Source organism: Lipomyces doorenjongii (assembly GCF_038497915.1).
Source record: "Lipomyces doorenjongii strain NRRL Y-27504 unplaced genomic scaffold V1508scaffold_34, whole genome shotgun sequence".
Taxonomy (NCBI): domain Eukaryota; kingdom Fungi; phylum Ascomycota; class Lipomycetes; order Lipomycetales; family Lipomycetaceae; genus Lipomyces; species Lipomyces doorenjongii.
The window spans coordinates 88846-103264 of NW_027118101.1; the positions used below are offsets into that span (position 1 = coordinate 88846).

General features: G+C 48.1%; 5 protein-coding genes across 5 annotated transcripts; 3 read left to right on the plus strand and 2 right to left on the minus strand.

The window, feature by feature from the left end:
* Positions 1-948: 948 nt before the first annotated feature.
* On the plus strand, positions 949-3065 carry V1508DRAFT_419766 (major facilitator superfamily domain-containing protein). Its single transcript, XM_066940646.1, has 2 exons — positions 949-1563; positions 1611-3065. The coding sequence occupies exons 1-2, from the start codon at positions 1084-1086 to the stop codon at positions 2925-2927; spliced, it is 1797 nt and encodes a 598-aa protein (XP_066795061.1). The 5' UTR covers positions 949-1083; the 3' UTR covers positions 2928-3065.
* Positions 2929-5223, minus strand: V1508DRAFT_419767 (major facilitator superfamily domain-containing protein). The gene has a single exon (XM_066940647.1). The coding sequence runs from the start codon at positions 4793-4795 to the stop codon at positions 3155-3157; it is 1641 nt and encodes a 546-aa protein (XP_066795062.1). The 5' UTR covers positions 4796-5223; the 3' UTR covers positions 2929-3154.
* Positions 5224-9702: 4479 nt separating this feature from the next.
* On the minus strand, positions 9703-10463 carry V1508DRAFT_433331 (glutathione S-transferase; the record flags this gene model as incomplete). Its single annotated transcript, XM_066941981.1, has 2 exons — positions 9703-10251; positions 10335-10463. The coding sequence occupies 2 exons, from the start codon at positions 10461-10463 to the stop codon at positions 9703-9705; spliced, it is 678 nt and encodes a 225-aa protein (XP_066795063.1).
* A 289-nt stretch (positions 10464-10752) lies between these two features.
* On the plus strand, positions 10753-12364 carry V1508DRAFT_169501 (uncharacterized protein). Its single transcript, XM_066936101.1, has 2 exons — positions 10753-11048; positions 11140-12364. Exons 1-2 carry the CDS (start codon positions 10945-10947, stop codon positions 12314-12316), a joined length of 1281 nt encoding a protein of 426 aa, XP_066795064.1. The 5' UTR covers positions 10753-10944; the 3' UTR covers positions 12317-12364.
* A 238-nt stretch (positions 12365-12602) lies between these two features.
* V1508DRAFT_169551 (NAD-dependent epimerase/ dehydratase) lies at positions 12603-13693 on the plus strand. Its single transcript, XM_066936102.1, has one exon. It carries the CDS (start codon positions 12889-12891, stop codon positions 13579-13581), a length of 693 nt encoding a protein of 230 aa, XP_066795065.1. The 5' UTR covers positions 12603-12888; the 3' UTR covers positions 13582-13693.
* Positions 13694-14419: the final 726 nt, after the last annotated feature.

Genomic DNA, 14419 nt, shown 5'->3' on the forward strand with positions numbered 1-14419 from the left:
ACCGACAGATAGAATGGGCTGTTTTATCTCGCTGTTTTATGACATTATCGTCATGTCCGTCCAATTCCAATTGTTCGGCACAATGACCTCACGTTCATCATTCTCGTCGCCGAACACCGGATGCTCGCATTGGGGAGTGTCCTCAATTGGTGGTGGAATTTTGCGGTTACCGGTACGGTTATCGGACGTTTTGTTGAGTGGCGGCTCGATCAGAGTTAACCGAGTTGTAGAATTACGCTGGAGTAGCAGGTTTTATGCAAATTTCGGAATGGGATCGAGGGGGATTAATTATCACACGGAGATATAACTTCTGATTCTATTGGTTGTCTGGATACCGAGTACTGAGGTGACATGATGAATGATACGATTGACAAACGTCGATGTGAATTGGGAGTATTCATCACGTACTTGTGAAGCAATTGGTGATAATTAGTTTGGCGAGGTTATATATTTTACTATCGAGCATTTTTTTGAAGTTAAAAATTGGGCATCTAAGGTTGTTCTGCCAAGTATTACAAAAATCGGGGAGATATTGTCTGGAGAATTGGGATTTTGCTATTGGCGTTATTGTTATCATTGGTATTATGCATTTGGGAGATCTAATTATGATACTTGGTACTCCGTAGCTGCTTTGGTTGAAAAAGTGATAATCGGTATGGGCTCCAAGCTTCATTTATGCATGTAATTACCATTATAGGTAGCTGCGATCTTCCTTTCATGCAATTCTATATATGTGAAATTTCTAAAATCTTATTGGTGAATAAACTTGTTGCTGGTTCAAAGAATCGTCTGTCTATGCTATCTAGTCGATACTACAAAATTCAGGATATATCTGTCTTATCCTAACGGCTCATGGTTAGGAGAACCGGAATTACCCGGCCGAATTGAACGGCCTCGACGTTCGACTTTGCATAGGGCGATTTAGGGCCAGTCTCTATTTCGTTCATAATCTCGAGTACACAAATCTGTGAGTTATAAGCTCGAAATCCGTTATCTAACCTGCTGTCGTTTTGATATACAATAGCATTGATTGTCCCGAATATTTACTGTGTAGTAGTTACCTTACACTGCATCCAGAAAGAGATGGCATCGACGGCAAGTACCAGAGATCCGGTACCGCTCCCTTCGGAAGTCGTCAAACATGATGCAATCATAGTTGACAGCGACGTCGAAGACGTTACAGAACCGCTACTACCAACACAGACCCGCGCAACGCTTCCTAATCCGTTCGTGTCAGGCTTGTCGTCGCGAGCGTCGTCATTCACAGCTTCACTCAGTTCCTCGACACGAGGCATCCCGCCATCTGCATCTAGCGGTCCCGGCGAACTAAGCGCGACGCAACTCGCTTTCGTATTTTTGTCGCTGTATATTGGTGTGTTTTTGGCGGCGTTAGATGGTACTGTAGTCGCGACTTTGTTGGCGCATATTGCGTCTGAATTTGATGGGTTCAGGAACGTGTCATGGATTGCGACTGCCTATTTGATTGCGTGTGCTGCATTTCAGCCATTGTACGGCAAATTGACAGATATTTTTGGTCGGAAACCCGGTTTGTTATTTAGTAATGTATGTGACATTTATGAACTCAAGAATGTGCAATGCTAATATAGTAGATTATGTTCGGCGTTGGCTGCATTGCGTGTGGATTAGCGGGGAACCTGTGGTTTCTTGTTTTTGCGCGTGTGATTGCCGGTATTGGAGGCGGCGGTCTGACTGCCTTGTCAACTATCACGCTTTCCGACCTAGTTCCTCTGAGGCGACGAGGAGTGCTTCAAGGATTTGGCAATATCATGTTTGGATCGGGTGCTGCGCTTGGTGGTATTTTCGGCGGTGCCGTCACGGCGGCCTTTGGATGGCGCTGGGCTTTTTGGTTACAGGTGCCGCTGATTGTCTTGTCGACACTTGCGATTTGGTTCGTTCTTGATTTGCCAGTTAAGGACCATTATCTGTCAGATGATGAGGCTGTCGAGGGTGAGACGGAATTGGCTAGAGAGGAACGATTACTTGCTAGGGTCGATTTTGCCGGCGCCGGAACTCTTGTGTTGTCTTTGGTTGTATTCCTGTTCGCTGTATCTGTCGGCGGTAATCAGGTTCCGTGGGCACATCCGTTGGTGCTCATCTCGCTCGCAATATCTGCCGGACTCCTAGTATTGTATATCTACATTGAACTCCGCGTCGCCCGAGAACCAATCATCCCGGTGCAACTTCTCAAGGACCGCACAATATTTGGAGCTGCGTTCTGCAACTGGTTCATGACAATGTCGGTGTACTCTCTTCTGTTCTACTTGCCGCTTTACTTTGTTGCTGTCCGAGACGTGTCCGAGACGAAGGCCGGCGCGAGCTTGGTTTCGAATTTTGTAGGGGTCGCGGTGGGATCTTTTGGTTCGGGAATATATATGCGTCAGACGGGATTGTATTATAAGATTGCGTTGTTTTCTGCAGGCTTATACATAGTCGGAACAGGACTGATCTGCACATTGGGTCTCGACACGTCTATGTTCGCTGTCATTGTCTACACATTTTTACCTGGCGCTGCGTACGGGTCGTTGCTAACAATCACATTAATCGCACTTATCGCCGCCGTCCCGCCGCAGTTCCAGGCCGTTACGACGTCAATTCAATATGGTTTCCGCGGCACCGGTTCCACACTCGGCGTCGCCATCGCATCCAGCGTGTTTCAAAACGTGCTTGGTTCGTCGCTCAGACTACGCGTGTTTGGCTCAGACGCGGAGGCTGTGATTAACCGGATCCTCGAGAGCGTCGATGAAGTTAAGGCGTTGCCGCCGTATTTGATTCCTGTCGTCCGAGAAGCGTATTTGGATGCATCCCGAGCTGTTTTTGTTTTATGCTGCCTGCTTGGCGTGGCTACGGCGGCAACGGCGATGTTGATGAGGGAGCATGTGTTGCATTCGACTTTGGATAGACGATGAGTTTGGGTTACAAAGGAGTATTATTTGTCATTAATAGAACTGGGAACATTTCACCACTAGTTGGTTGGCCTGCTTTCACTGCTAATTATTGTGCTATGAAGAAATGCAAATATCCCTATATGCCCGGGTAAATGCAATATAAAACGCCGTGCCATCATTTTAGACCAAGAGAGTTCTTCTTCTCAGCCGCGATTTGCACATCGAGGATACTAATGTCAATAGTCGTCCTAACTCGATTTGTCCTCCTCCGCGCCTTCGCTATTCTTTTCGTCGTCGGCATTAGCTTGCTCCGCTTCTGCCATTGATGTCTTCTGAAGCTTATCTAGTCGAGCTCTTCGCCATTTCTGTCCACATAAAAGTTCAGTAATAAGAAGCGGGATCGAAAGCAGTATCATTGCAGTCACAATAGTATATGTCCATCCCATGCCAATTGCACTAATCACATTACCCACAATCGCAGATCCCGCCGCGCCCAGCAAGCATCTCACTAAATTATTTGAGGCAGTGATCGACGCCGATTCCTGCGGATACAAATCCACGAGCAGCACCTGCTCGAATGTGAAAAAACCTGTTATGCTGAAACCATTGATGAAAAGCAGTACAAGTGGGACGGCAATCGAGATGTTGGCGCGGAACGTCCAACCAAAGACGAGTGTGTCGGCAGCTGTGACGGCGACGAGGTACCAGACCGACGACATGCGCGCACGCTCGAGTGGAAAGTCGGGGTTCTGCCGCACGCTGCGACCGTCGCCGTAACCTGACTTGCGGGCGAACTTGCGGAATTCGTAGTCGAGAAGACGGCCAATGACAATGCTGCCTATTGAACAGCCGGCGCCGTACGGTAAGAAGCATAGCCCGATTTTCAGAGCCGTTAGATTGTACACAGTTGCCATTTGCGAGGAAAACCCGACTGTGACGCAGTAGAACCCTGTGTAGATCAAGCCGTTGGCGACGAGCACAATGCAGACGTCTTTCTGGGAGATGATGGTAAGGCATCGTAAAGGGTTCGCGGCTTTCCGCGGCTTCTCGGCTGCTGCAAATTCTGGGTCGACTTCATGTTTGCGTCGGCGGGACAGCATGTCGAGTAGCGACATGTTAACGCCACGAGGTGGAATACTTCCATTGCCCACAATATTTCTACCGGTCTCTGGCATCCACACGAACAAGGTCGATAAAAGAGCTGCTCCGGCCGCAAACAAAAACCAAAAAGATGCCCGCCAACCGTACGAAGTCTCTGACAATGCACCACCAAAAACTGGCGCAACAGTCGGCGCAACCATGACTCCGGCGGAAAAGAGGCCCATGTACGACCCCCGTTCTGCGGGTGCAGCGATGTCCGCGATAGTACCTGCTCCTATAGCGACTGTGGCAGAAGAGCCGGCGGATTGACACATTCGAAGAACCAGTAGTCCCGCATACGAATCTTGTAATGCGAGGCCCAGGTTGGCAAACATGAAGACGGCGATAGTGGCAAGGTAAACTGGCCGCCGACCGAGCACGTCGGCGAATGAACCCCAAAACGTCGGTGCAATACCCTGCAGTATCATATATGTGGTGACCGTGATATTGATCATCTCCACAGAAACACGCAAGTCCGACGCAATGGTTGTAATGGAAGGAAAATAGATATTTGTCGCCAATGGCGAGAACATTGCTGAACACGTCGCCGCGGCACATATCGCTCGTTTGCGTGAATGAGAGAAAACAGTGTACGGCGATTCGGACGCAGCAGTTGGAACCGGAGCTGCAGCTTCTAGATCTTTAATTTCGGGTCGTATCGGTTCTGGCTGCGCCGATATCTGGTCCACTGCCTGTGGTTGTGCAGATGATGAGATAGACATAATACTATCTGTTCTCCTGCTACTCATTTGCTAAAGGTTACTTTACGCACTGCACATTAACATTAGATGCTTCACATATTCTCTTCACAAGCGGACGCAGGTCATATATATAAGGTGGAGAAGTTGTGAAGACTAGCCACACGACAAGTAATTATGAAGCGCCATCCCGAAAGGCTCAATACATCGGCCCGAGAGTGGAATACGAGTCAAAGAGGAGTTCCTGAGTGTCTCGCCGGTATCGGGCCGATCTTGTCCTATCATAGTTGATCATCTTAACGCGCCGCATACTTGACTGCCGAGAAGCGATTAGGTTGCGCCTTTGCGCCTGTGATGCGCTAACACGGCTAAAGAAATCCCCAGACTACCATTCGCCTTCTAGTAGTTTAACTCGATATTTCTGCTTGTGCTGCTGTTTCTTCAGTATACTAGTTACCCGAGGTATATGAATTTGTGTGGATGCTGTGGATATTCGCCTGCCGAAGTGAGCACGGGCCACCTGTTAGTAGTGTGGTGCCTCCAACTTAGTCCTGACAGCCCTAACCCTCCTACCATTCCTTTGAATTTTCACGTGACCCGGAAACACGAAAGTTACGCGTTAAAAAGAAAATAATAATTTTGGGAGAGCCTACAACACGGGTAACGCTCTCCAGTAATTTATAATAAAGGCTTTACACGCTAATTTTCTGCATCTGATTTCTCTTTCGTATCAATATTTGATATTTTGCAAGTGAAGTCGCCGTGAGGATATACAGTTTATAGAGCCTTGTGAAGATGCAATTACTGTCTCTTCCCGTCCCCTGCCTCTGCCGCCAGAAGAGCGTTTCGACTACCCCCCTCCTCCTGATTTCCTGATTTCAGAAGACTCTTTCGATACTTCTCTACCCACCTCCTTTGCCTTCGTAGCCGGACCAGAGTCTACGGAGGTTGGACCTATCAACACGTGCCAGAACAACAGCGGTCCAGGGTCCTTCAAGGCTAGTATGGACCTATACAATGGAGGAGGCGCTGTTTAAACTCTCCTGGATAAGAAGGGGGAAACGAGCCAATTCAGGGTTCAAACAAGAGGCCTGGGTAGGCGCTTGGAGGTCGTCCGATCAAGAGCTTCTTCAATATTCAACACCTCTTATCGATTGAGAAGTTAAAGAGCAAGGAGTCATATACAAGGCTTATTACAAAGATTGGAAGTGGTTGATTGGTCAGTCTGGCTTTGGGATTCACCCAGAAACTCGTTGTGCTACGGCATCTCCAGAGGCATGGGACGAGTTACTTAGGGCATGTTCTTCTAGTAGCTCTTTTGGTTATATTTGCTAATAAGTCAGCACCGAAAATCATGCAAATGGCACCCTCATAATGCCCTTGAATTCACCGAACTTCTAGATGAGCTATACGCCCCTGCAATGGTTACTAGTAGATACGCTACTACGCTAATAAGTCGACCTTCAGATTTCCCCCTTCTCGACCCTCTTCTTAGAGATCCGTCCTCCTCTGGAAGTATCTCTACTCCCTCTCCTTATTCGGCCCCAGTTCTCTTCGAAAACGCCGGCGAATTAATAACGATAAGTTAGAGAAGGAGGAGGAGAAGGAGATTCTACAAGGTGGTTCATATCAGTTAATTGAAACTGTCATAACACAGCTAGCTCGCTCTCGCTGTAACGTACTTCAACAAGCTATTGATCTTTTAGAGGAGGAGTACTCTAGAAAACTGTCAAGTGAGCTTATGGATATGGCTTTATATTGCCTTGAAAACGAGGCCAAATCAAGCATGTTTACTAGTATTAAAAGATGTGGATAGGAGAGACCGGTGGCTAGAAAGATGGAAATCCTTTATGAATAAAGTTGCTTCGGCCTTTGGGTATGGCTATTTAGATGCTTTAAGTTCTTGGTCTAGTGTGTTTTATATAGTAAACACTTAAATATCCCTTCCAATATGCTGAAAGTACGCTACCCACATCTCTTGGGCAACCTTATCCCTAAACTCATTCATAGCTTAGAGCCTTGAGATTGAGACCTTGTTGTACCTACCAAAGGAGTTACATCTCCTACATTGTCATCACTAATATCGTCATTCAACACAACACCTTCCCTTTGACGAATAAAGTTAAAGACGCCAAGGAGGCCAAGTACTAGCTGAATCTGTGTTTGAATTTAATACTCCTCCATTACCGCTAGTATCTTAAATCTCCTCTTTATAACTCCAAATATCCGTGCGATAACATTGCGTAATGAGACGTGGCGCAGGTTAAACAGCTCCTTGGCATTCTCCGGCCTAATAAATTCCCACATAAATTAGTATGTAAAAGAAGACAAGGTAGATGGAGAAGTACTTTAAATTGGCCAGCCGTTGCTCCTTCAAATGATACCGCACCGATCGATATGGAGCAAGAACAAACTCTCTATTTCCATAGCCAGCATCGCCTAACCAGTACTTGCCTGGAGGCGTAACAAAGCCTTGGGAAGACTGAGCATCTAAGAGTACTCGCCCGTCGTGCGCTGAGCCTTCCCAACCAGGCAAAACGTATACAAAATTCAGGTCGAAGTCACAAACAGCAAGTACGTTCTGTGACAAAAAGCCTTTGCGGTTCCGAAATTTAGGTTGCTCCTCCAGACTACTATGTGCGGCAATATGTGTACCATCCAAAGCTCCCAGGCAATCTTTATACCAGGGATAAAATCGAGGGTCGTCTGAGATTCGAGATGCAAGGGGACTATTAAGATCAGGGAGTTTGACAAAGGCGGGGTAAAAAATAATCAACGATTCCCCATCTCGCCACAGACCGACTCCGTTCCTGCAAGATTGTCCTGATGCCCTTTTGCTGTCCTGCTTTCGCATGGTCCTTAGGGTAAACAATTGGCTGTCTGGCGATATGCCCATCTTGCTCGAAAAACCATCAACTATTGGCAAGCCGCTGGCCTTATCGTTCAAGGTCAGCTTTGATATGATCAAGGCGTCTGGTGGCATTGCCTGGCAGTTGGATGATTGATCAAAACAGAAGAGGCCGATGCATCCAGGATGTGCTTTTTCACAAATGTCGACCGCTGCCGTGAGCTGTGCCACCATGTGTTCTGATGTCCAATAGCCGTCATGATGCTTTTCTGGCTCGATTATTGCCCGAGCAACTTGGTTTTCAAATTGTAACGGCCGTGACAGGCACAATAAAAATCTGAAACCATTAATCCAAGACCTTGACCTTTTTCTTCAGGATGGATTCACCAACAGGTATCATTACTGTTAAAATAGCATTCATCATGAGTGACTAGGACTATATCTCTAGTTCCAACAGCAAGAACAGGTTCGATCACAAATTTGTCAATCCTCGCCATCGAAATCCTTCATTTGTGACCGATATGCAACCATCCTCCTGGCCCACTCTCGTCGATATTCGACGACATCATCTCTCTCATGGCCATCAAAGTAGACATCCTTGAAGTGACGGCCAAGAGAGAAACCCCATGCGCGAAGGGGTGCTGTACTGTGGTAGTGGAGACAGATGTAGAGATTCCAAGGTCAGGAGCTAATTCCTCATCATAGAATTTCTTGAGTACCGCTGCTGTCCTCTTATACGGCGGAAGGCCGCGGAAAAATTGGAGGCTTTTTCGTCTTATGTCCTCATCGCTCAAGGGAGATCGATGTTTTGAATGCTTGCACACGCCGACCAGGCCCAGGTAACTGCCCCGTTAGTTGATACTGCTCAGCCCATTCTCTTATAATTCTGGCCATATAGTCTCCCTTGTGAAAAGAATATCGGGCAATTTGGAGAGATGATTCTATCTTCTTGCCACTTGACAAAAGATCTTCAAAATAGTCCTTGATAGCCTCTAGCCAGAGAAATATTCCTGGCGATAAATTAGGCGATATTATCGTCAAGATATCAAGTAAGGCGATACGATATATGATATTGATGATGAAAATCCTACGGGGCATCCATCGGGCATCCATTCGATTCGCGGCACCCCTACCCCATGGACCAGAGCCCAATTATTTCCTAACCCTTACCCTTATTTTTTGAGGCGTATTCTTTGTACCGCTGGCGTATATTTGAGCATCAGCCATTATATAATGGCAAAGGCCGGGGCAATGAATATACGTCATAAGATTACATACGATACATACAAGCATAAATCAAACACATACAACCGCAAAATATTGAACCCAGTATAAATAGCCCGGTCAGTTGAGTCCGTGTCCTCTTTGGAAGACGGAAAGTTATATTCAAACAATAAGCGCATGCTGACGGTGCTTTTGAGGTTGGCCTCCATCTTCGCTGGGTTCGTTCAGACCCGCCCGCATATATTGTACGTTTCAGGGATTTATCACCTTCAGCAAAAAAAACCAGCTTTGCATTTGGAGACTGCCTTTCTGATTCTGTCCCATCATATCCGCTTGTGTTTCGTCTTCAGCAAAGTAATGGTTATCCAATGCATTGTTGAGCTCCGGCTCCTCCACGTCAACTTCTGGATCAACTCTATTTTTTCCTGGAAAATTTTTGATTTGCTTTAGAGCGCTTTGATCGCCCTGGCATGTTAAAAAGTCACAATTGAGTTATAGCGGATTTTGGAAGCGATAGCGTGTAACGAACGCCAGACGCGTCACTAGACGCGACTAACCGTCGGATTTGTTGTATTCCAAACAAACGTAGCAGATAGTGCTATACTATATTAGGAAGTTAGACTTCCTAATACAATATAGCTGTTGTAAACCCTATTCCTAACCTTATGTTCGTGGCCATTTATTGGGCTCTGCCATACTGAAGTAGCAAAGTATCCAACCAAGTAATACCTCCCAAATGTCTCACAAATTTTAGTTTAAGGCAAAACTATTCCCCATTAATATAAGTACAAGCAAGATTAACACGTTGATTTATTTTATTTTGTACTTGAAAAATTTATGATGGCGATGAAAGGTTTTGTTGCGCATTGTGGTACAATTGCCGCGACTAGAGCGGATGCACCATAGCAGCAGCCGCAGCCTCCCTGTCAGCGGCCAACATCTTCTGTATGGCAGGCCTATTAATGCAGCGGTCCCACCAAGCACTCACAGCTTTGCGACTGAGGATGACATCTCCGTACCCGCACGCGAAAAGTCTTTGGATCAGCGGAATGTAGTAGATATCCGTGAGAGTGAAGTCATTTCCAGCCATGTAGTCTTTGTGCTGTAAGAGACGTTCTGCAATGTCGAAAAACATCTCGACCGACCGCAGTGCATCTGAGACAACGGCGTCATCGGGAGGCAGCCCCATGAATTTTTTGGCAAATTTCTCAAATGCAATTCTACCTGCAGGCTCTGCGAAGTAGAGCATTTCTGCGGACTGCGCCTGGTCAAACAGCGCCGCAGCTTCGACGTCGGAGTCCGGGGGTAGAAGTGGAAAGGAGTACTTCCTTGCGAGGTATTTGCAGATTGCACGACTCTCGTAGAGAGTGAACCCGTCGGGGAAAGTTATGACGGGTATTTTACCCCACGGGTGACGTTTCATATTTTCTTCGGACTGGGTGCAGCGGTGTTAGCGATATACAATTTGCTCACGCAAGGAGAAGCCGAGTCGTCTTCCAAGAGAAACGGTTCACTCACCTTCTGCTCCCTTTTTTGAAGGTTGAGAAGCACGAGTTCGTAATCCGTGAAGCCACCTTCGGCGAGAGTCAGGCGGACACGATCGGTGTTGGTCGAACCGCGAGAGCCATACAGAGTAAAAGCTGGCATTTTCGAGCTGTGCAGTAGTTTCGACACGAATCCAGGGCTGTTCGTGATGAGCTTCGACATGTACAAGTACTCACATGTCGAGAGATCGGGCCAGCCACTCGGTATATAAGCCTCGGAACGCAGCTATGACAATCGTGTCAGTCGCAAAAATGTGGAGCGGTCCAACAAGACCTGGCTTGACGATCGCACCAGTCGCAGAAATGTGGAGTGTGCTGGTAGACGGATGAAGGATGAAGCCTTTCCTACAGCACGTATGGTTGGTGGGTTCGCTTTCGCTACCCAATCGAGCTAGCGCTGAGGCCTGCTCCTCGGGCCTAAACAACACGCTTTGACACGAAGCAACTCCGACTCGCCTTCATCACCGGCCTTCCTCATGGGTCCCGGTGATGAATCAAGCTGCATCATTTGATTCGTCTGCTTAAATTTCTTGCTTGCTACGATTTCTTCCTCTCGTCTGTAGGGTGTTGCGCGACAAGCGTGAATGTCCCACCCCCCCGCCCGCCCAACGATGGCCAGAAGCGTTGTCGCCCGCAAACGGACCATCCAAAGTAGAACCAAGGTGAAAACTGGTTGTGCAACCTGCAGGTCAGTCCCAAATCCCATCACCGGTCTACGCCCCAAGACTGAGAATTTAGACGGGAGGTCAGCTCTGCAGTGATTGTGCTCACAGCAATAGAATAAGGAAGGTCAAATGCGACGAGAACAAGCCGTTTTGCCAAAAATGTGTCGACACTGGTCGTACTTGCGATGGCTACGAGTCTCCCTTTAGATTTTTTACCAGTCAACCCATCAGCAACGCTCATGCTGGCGGCATCAAGTCAGGCGTTGGTCTACAACCCATCCGGCCCACCGTAACTGAGATCGCCCCTCAGGACATCGACCTTCTGAATCGTTACTTCTCAACCAAAACCATGTTCGACGTGAAGCTGGGCTGTGATGAAGAAGCCAGGCAAGTCCTCCAAGCCAGCTTGACTGATCCCCCTATACGACACGCAGTCTTGTCTCTCAGAGCTCTTCGGGAAGATCTCGAGACGTCCGGAGACGTTCCAGCGTCTGTCGGGCAGCAGACCCCGAGCTATGACTATGGCCTCCAGCAATACTGTATGGCTTTGGGGGGTCTTGCGTCTAACTTGTCGTCTCCGGGCTCCAACGGGTTGAAGTCGGCACTACTTTGCTGTCAGATCTTCATCAGCATTGAGCAAGTCCGGGGGAATTACGCTGCTATGGCCCAGCATATCATTCGAGGACTCAGGATCATGCACGAGTACCGGGCAAGGCCAGATTTTGTTGCCGCGAATAAATTGGTGCCAGCACACCATGACCAACTACCCTTCCTTGATGTTTTCATCATCAAGCTGTTTGCTGCACCATGTAAGTTCGCGGATCCTCCAGCAACAGCAGATATAAGCGCGACGACGATGTCTGTGTGTTTGATCTCGGCTCATCAACAACCTGTTGAATCTCGCGATCTTCGCACGATTGCACCCGACATGCGGACAGAGCTTACAAGGATCGCCGCATCGACGCTTGAATTCCTCGGCAAAGTGTCGCAAGTCGAATCGGTAGGAAACGCTCGTCGATTACTATCCGAGAAAGCAGCTCTGCTGGACTCCTTAGAATCGTGGCTCATTGATCTTGAACTCTTTCAGAAGAAGATCAGACCTCCAGGCCCTGAGCTTATTTCAGTGTCTTTCATGCGCTTCTTCCATCTGACACTGAAAATCGTTCTCTTGGGGGCACTAGACTCCTCACCAGATCTTTATGCCGAGCTGCGGACCGAGTACGACCGATTGCAGGGCGTAGCTAACAATGTGGGTGAAAGAGTAAAGGCTTATAGAATGTGCAGGGACTAGAAGTGGGTCGAGGGGAGCGATCTAAAGTGCGCTGATATTTATGGCAAAGTGGCGCAATATTTCCGAGACACGCACCTGATTCCTGTCTTCTCACAGTCAATGGAATCCGCGAACTTCATAGCTACCAAGCGGAGCGGAGAAGGCCGGTGGCACTACCGAACGCTGTTGGACAGAGACTCTGCACACCTCTTCACACTCTGAATGCGGAAACGAGAATGTCCTTTGTTCAAAGAACATAAAAGTGACTGCCGAAGACAGAGTAGAATTAGTTCTGTATCTCATTCATGTATCACTCTCTCACACCCTCAATTACATCACTTAGCGCATTTCAAGGTAGAAAGAGGAGGAACGAGTCGGTCGGCGTGCGTGCATAAGATTGCATGCGGCTTCCAATTGCAGTATACAGACCGAACAAACCAATCAGCAGCTGACTCTTTGAATCGGCCCCCCCCACCGACCATGGTGGTCAACTTCATAAATGGATCCGCAACCCCGTCGCCCTTGGTAACGAACCCTCTTCGTCTCCCCACAAGCTCAAGCAGACTCAACGGTACCGCTCATCGTCGAAAGCCATGCATTTCCTCCTCCTCGGCGCCACTGGACGGACCGGCCAGCACGTCGTATCTGAATTACTCTCTCAAGGTCATACAGCGGTAGCCCTCGTGCGTACCTCTGGCAGCCTCACCCCTCGTCCTGGCCTCACCGTCGTCACTGGCTCGCCACTATCGAAATCCGACATAAAAGGCGCTCTCTCCGCGGCGCCTTCTCTAACACCTTCTGCAGCGATCATCACATTGAACACAGTCCGCAAGTCCGACAGCCCTTTCGCGCCTCAGGTCTCACCTCCTCGCTTCCTGGCCGACTCGTGCGCCAATGTTTGCGAGGTTCTGGAGCATGCCGGCATTTATCGCATTGTAGTGATGTCGACAGCAGGTGTCGGGGATTCATGGGCTAACCTACCGTGGCTGACCAAGGCATTCATGAGGTGGACCAACGTCAAGTACGCGCTCGAGGATCATGGCCTCGTAGACAAGGAGATTCGGCTGACGAAGATGGATTGGACTCTGGTGAGAGCTTCGAGGCTGCAATTCGACGATCCGAAGCAGAAGCCGACCGACGCGAAGACGGACGTGCAAAAGCTGGGCAGCAAGGGTGACGGAATGTGCATGATCGACAGCGTTAGTGTTTCTAGTGTGACGAGATTCCTGGTCAAGGTTGCGGTCGAAGGACTCTTCATCAAAAGCGCAGTGGTTGTAAGGGATTGACGCGGCCGAGGAAGTCGTGGAATTTGCAGTTCTTGGGGGGGGAAGAAAGCTCCATTCGCTGACATAATCAATGAAAGAAGCACTAGTAGGTAGCAGAATTTGAGAGCTTGGAATCCTCCCGTTACTAGAAAGTGACGAGTGCTAGTGCCAAAGCTGTCCATACAGAAGCCATCCTCAAGCGTTGCTGGCAGGAACGAGGCTGAATGGTTCCAGGCCTAGGATAATGCGCACGTTCAGATCGGCGACAGACACACCATCTACTACAACTGTGAGCACAACAAGACTGCAGCAGCAAGACACGCCTTTCGATCAATCTTTGCAGATCTCCCTGGAGTTAAATTGCCATCTTCAACGTCGGATTGAGTCAGACTTTGCGGAGTATCGCTTAAAACTGAAAGAGGAGAAAGCTGCTACCCGCAATACAATTGTACTTTTCCACAGATACCTACACTGTCAAGAACGCTATCGCAATTCTCGCGGTCATAGGGCACTGGCTAATGAAAGACTTTAAATAATAAGAACGCCTTCTTGAGTTTTAAGGAATTGAAGGTGCCGTAGTGGAGAGTAAATGGCAGAGATGATAGTGAATCTTTTGACCGAGCTTCACCTTAAGCACAAACTATTAACGATTACCGCCAACAATGCTAATAATAATGAGACCTTAATCTCAACACTGTATTAAAATCCTTCCACGAGCGTAACTACAACGGATAGCATCATCTCAGGCCACCCGACCATACCATTTCAAATCTTGATAGCTTAGCTTATAAAGAAATAATCTTTAATGCAAACTTTCTCTTGCTCGCGCGCCGGCCCAGTGAGCGTTTTAGTGAGCCTC

What these genes read in the sequence shown, in the direction of transcription:
- V1508DRAFT_419766 (XM_066940646.1), top strand. Translation starts at nt 1,084, where the DNA reads ATGGCATCGACGGCAAGTACCAGAGATCCGGTACCGCTCCCTTCGGAA. An exon ending in CCGGTTTGTTATTTAGTAAT is followed by an intron (nt 1,564 to 1,610) that starts GTATGTGACATT and finishes CTAATATAGTAG; the next exon opens with ATTATGTTCGGCGTTGGCTG.
- V1508DRAFT_419767 (XM_066940647.1), bottom strand. Translation starts at nt 4,795, where the DNA reads ATGAGTAGCAGGAGAACAGATAGTATTATGTCTATCTCATCATCTGCA.
- V1508DRAFT_169501 (XM_066936101.1), top strand. Translation starts at nt 10,945, where the DNA reads ATGTCCCACCCCCCCGCCCGCCCAACGATGGCCAGAAGCGTTGTCGCC. An exon ending in ACTGGTTGTGCAACCTGCAG is followed by an intron (nt 11,049 to 11,139) that starts GTCAGTCCCAAA and finishes TCACAGCAATAG; the next exon opens with AATAAGGAAGGTCAAATGCG.
- V1508DRAFT_169551 (XM_066936102.1), top strand. Translation starts at nt 12,889, where the DNA reads ATGCATTTCCTCCTCCTCGGCGCCACTGGACGGACCGGCCAGCACGTC.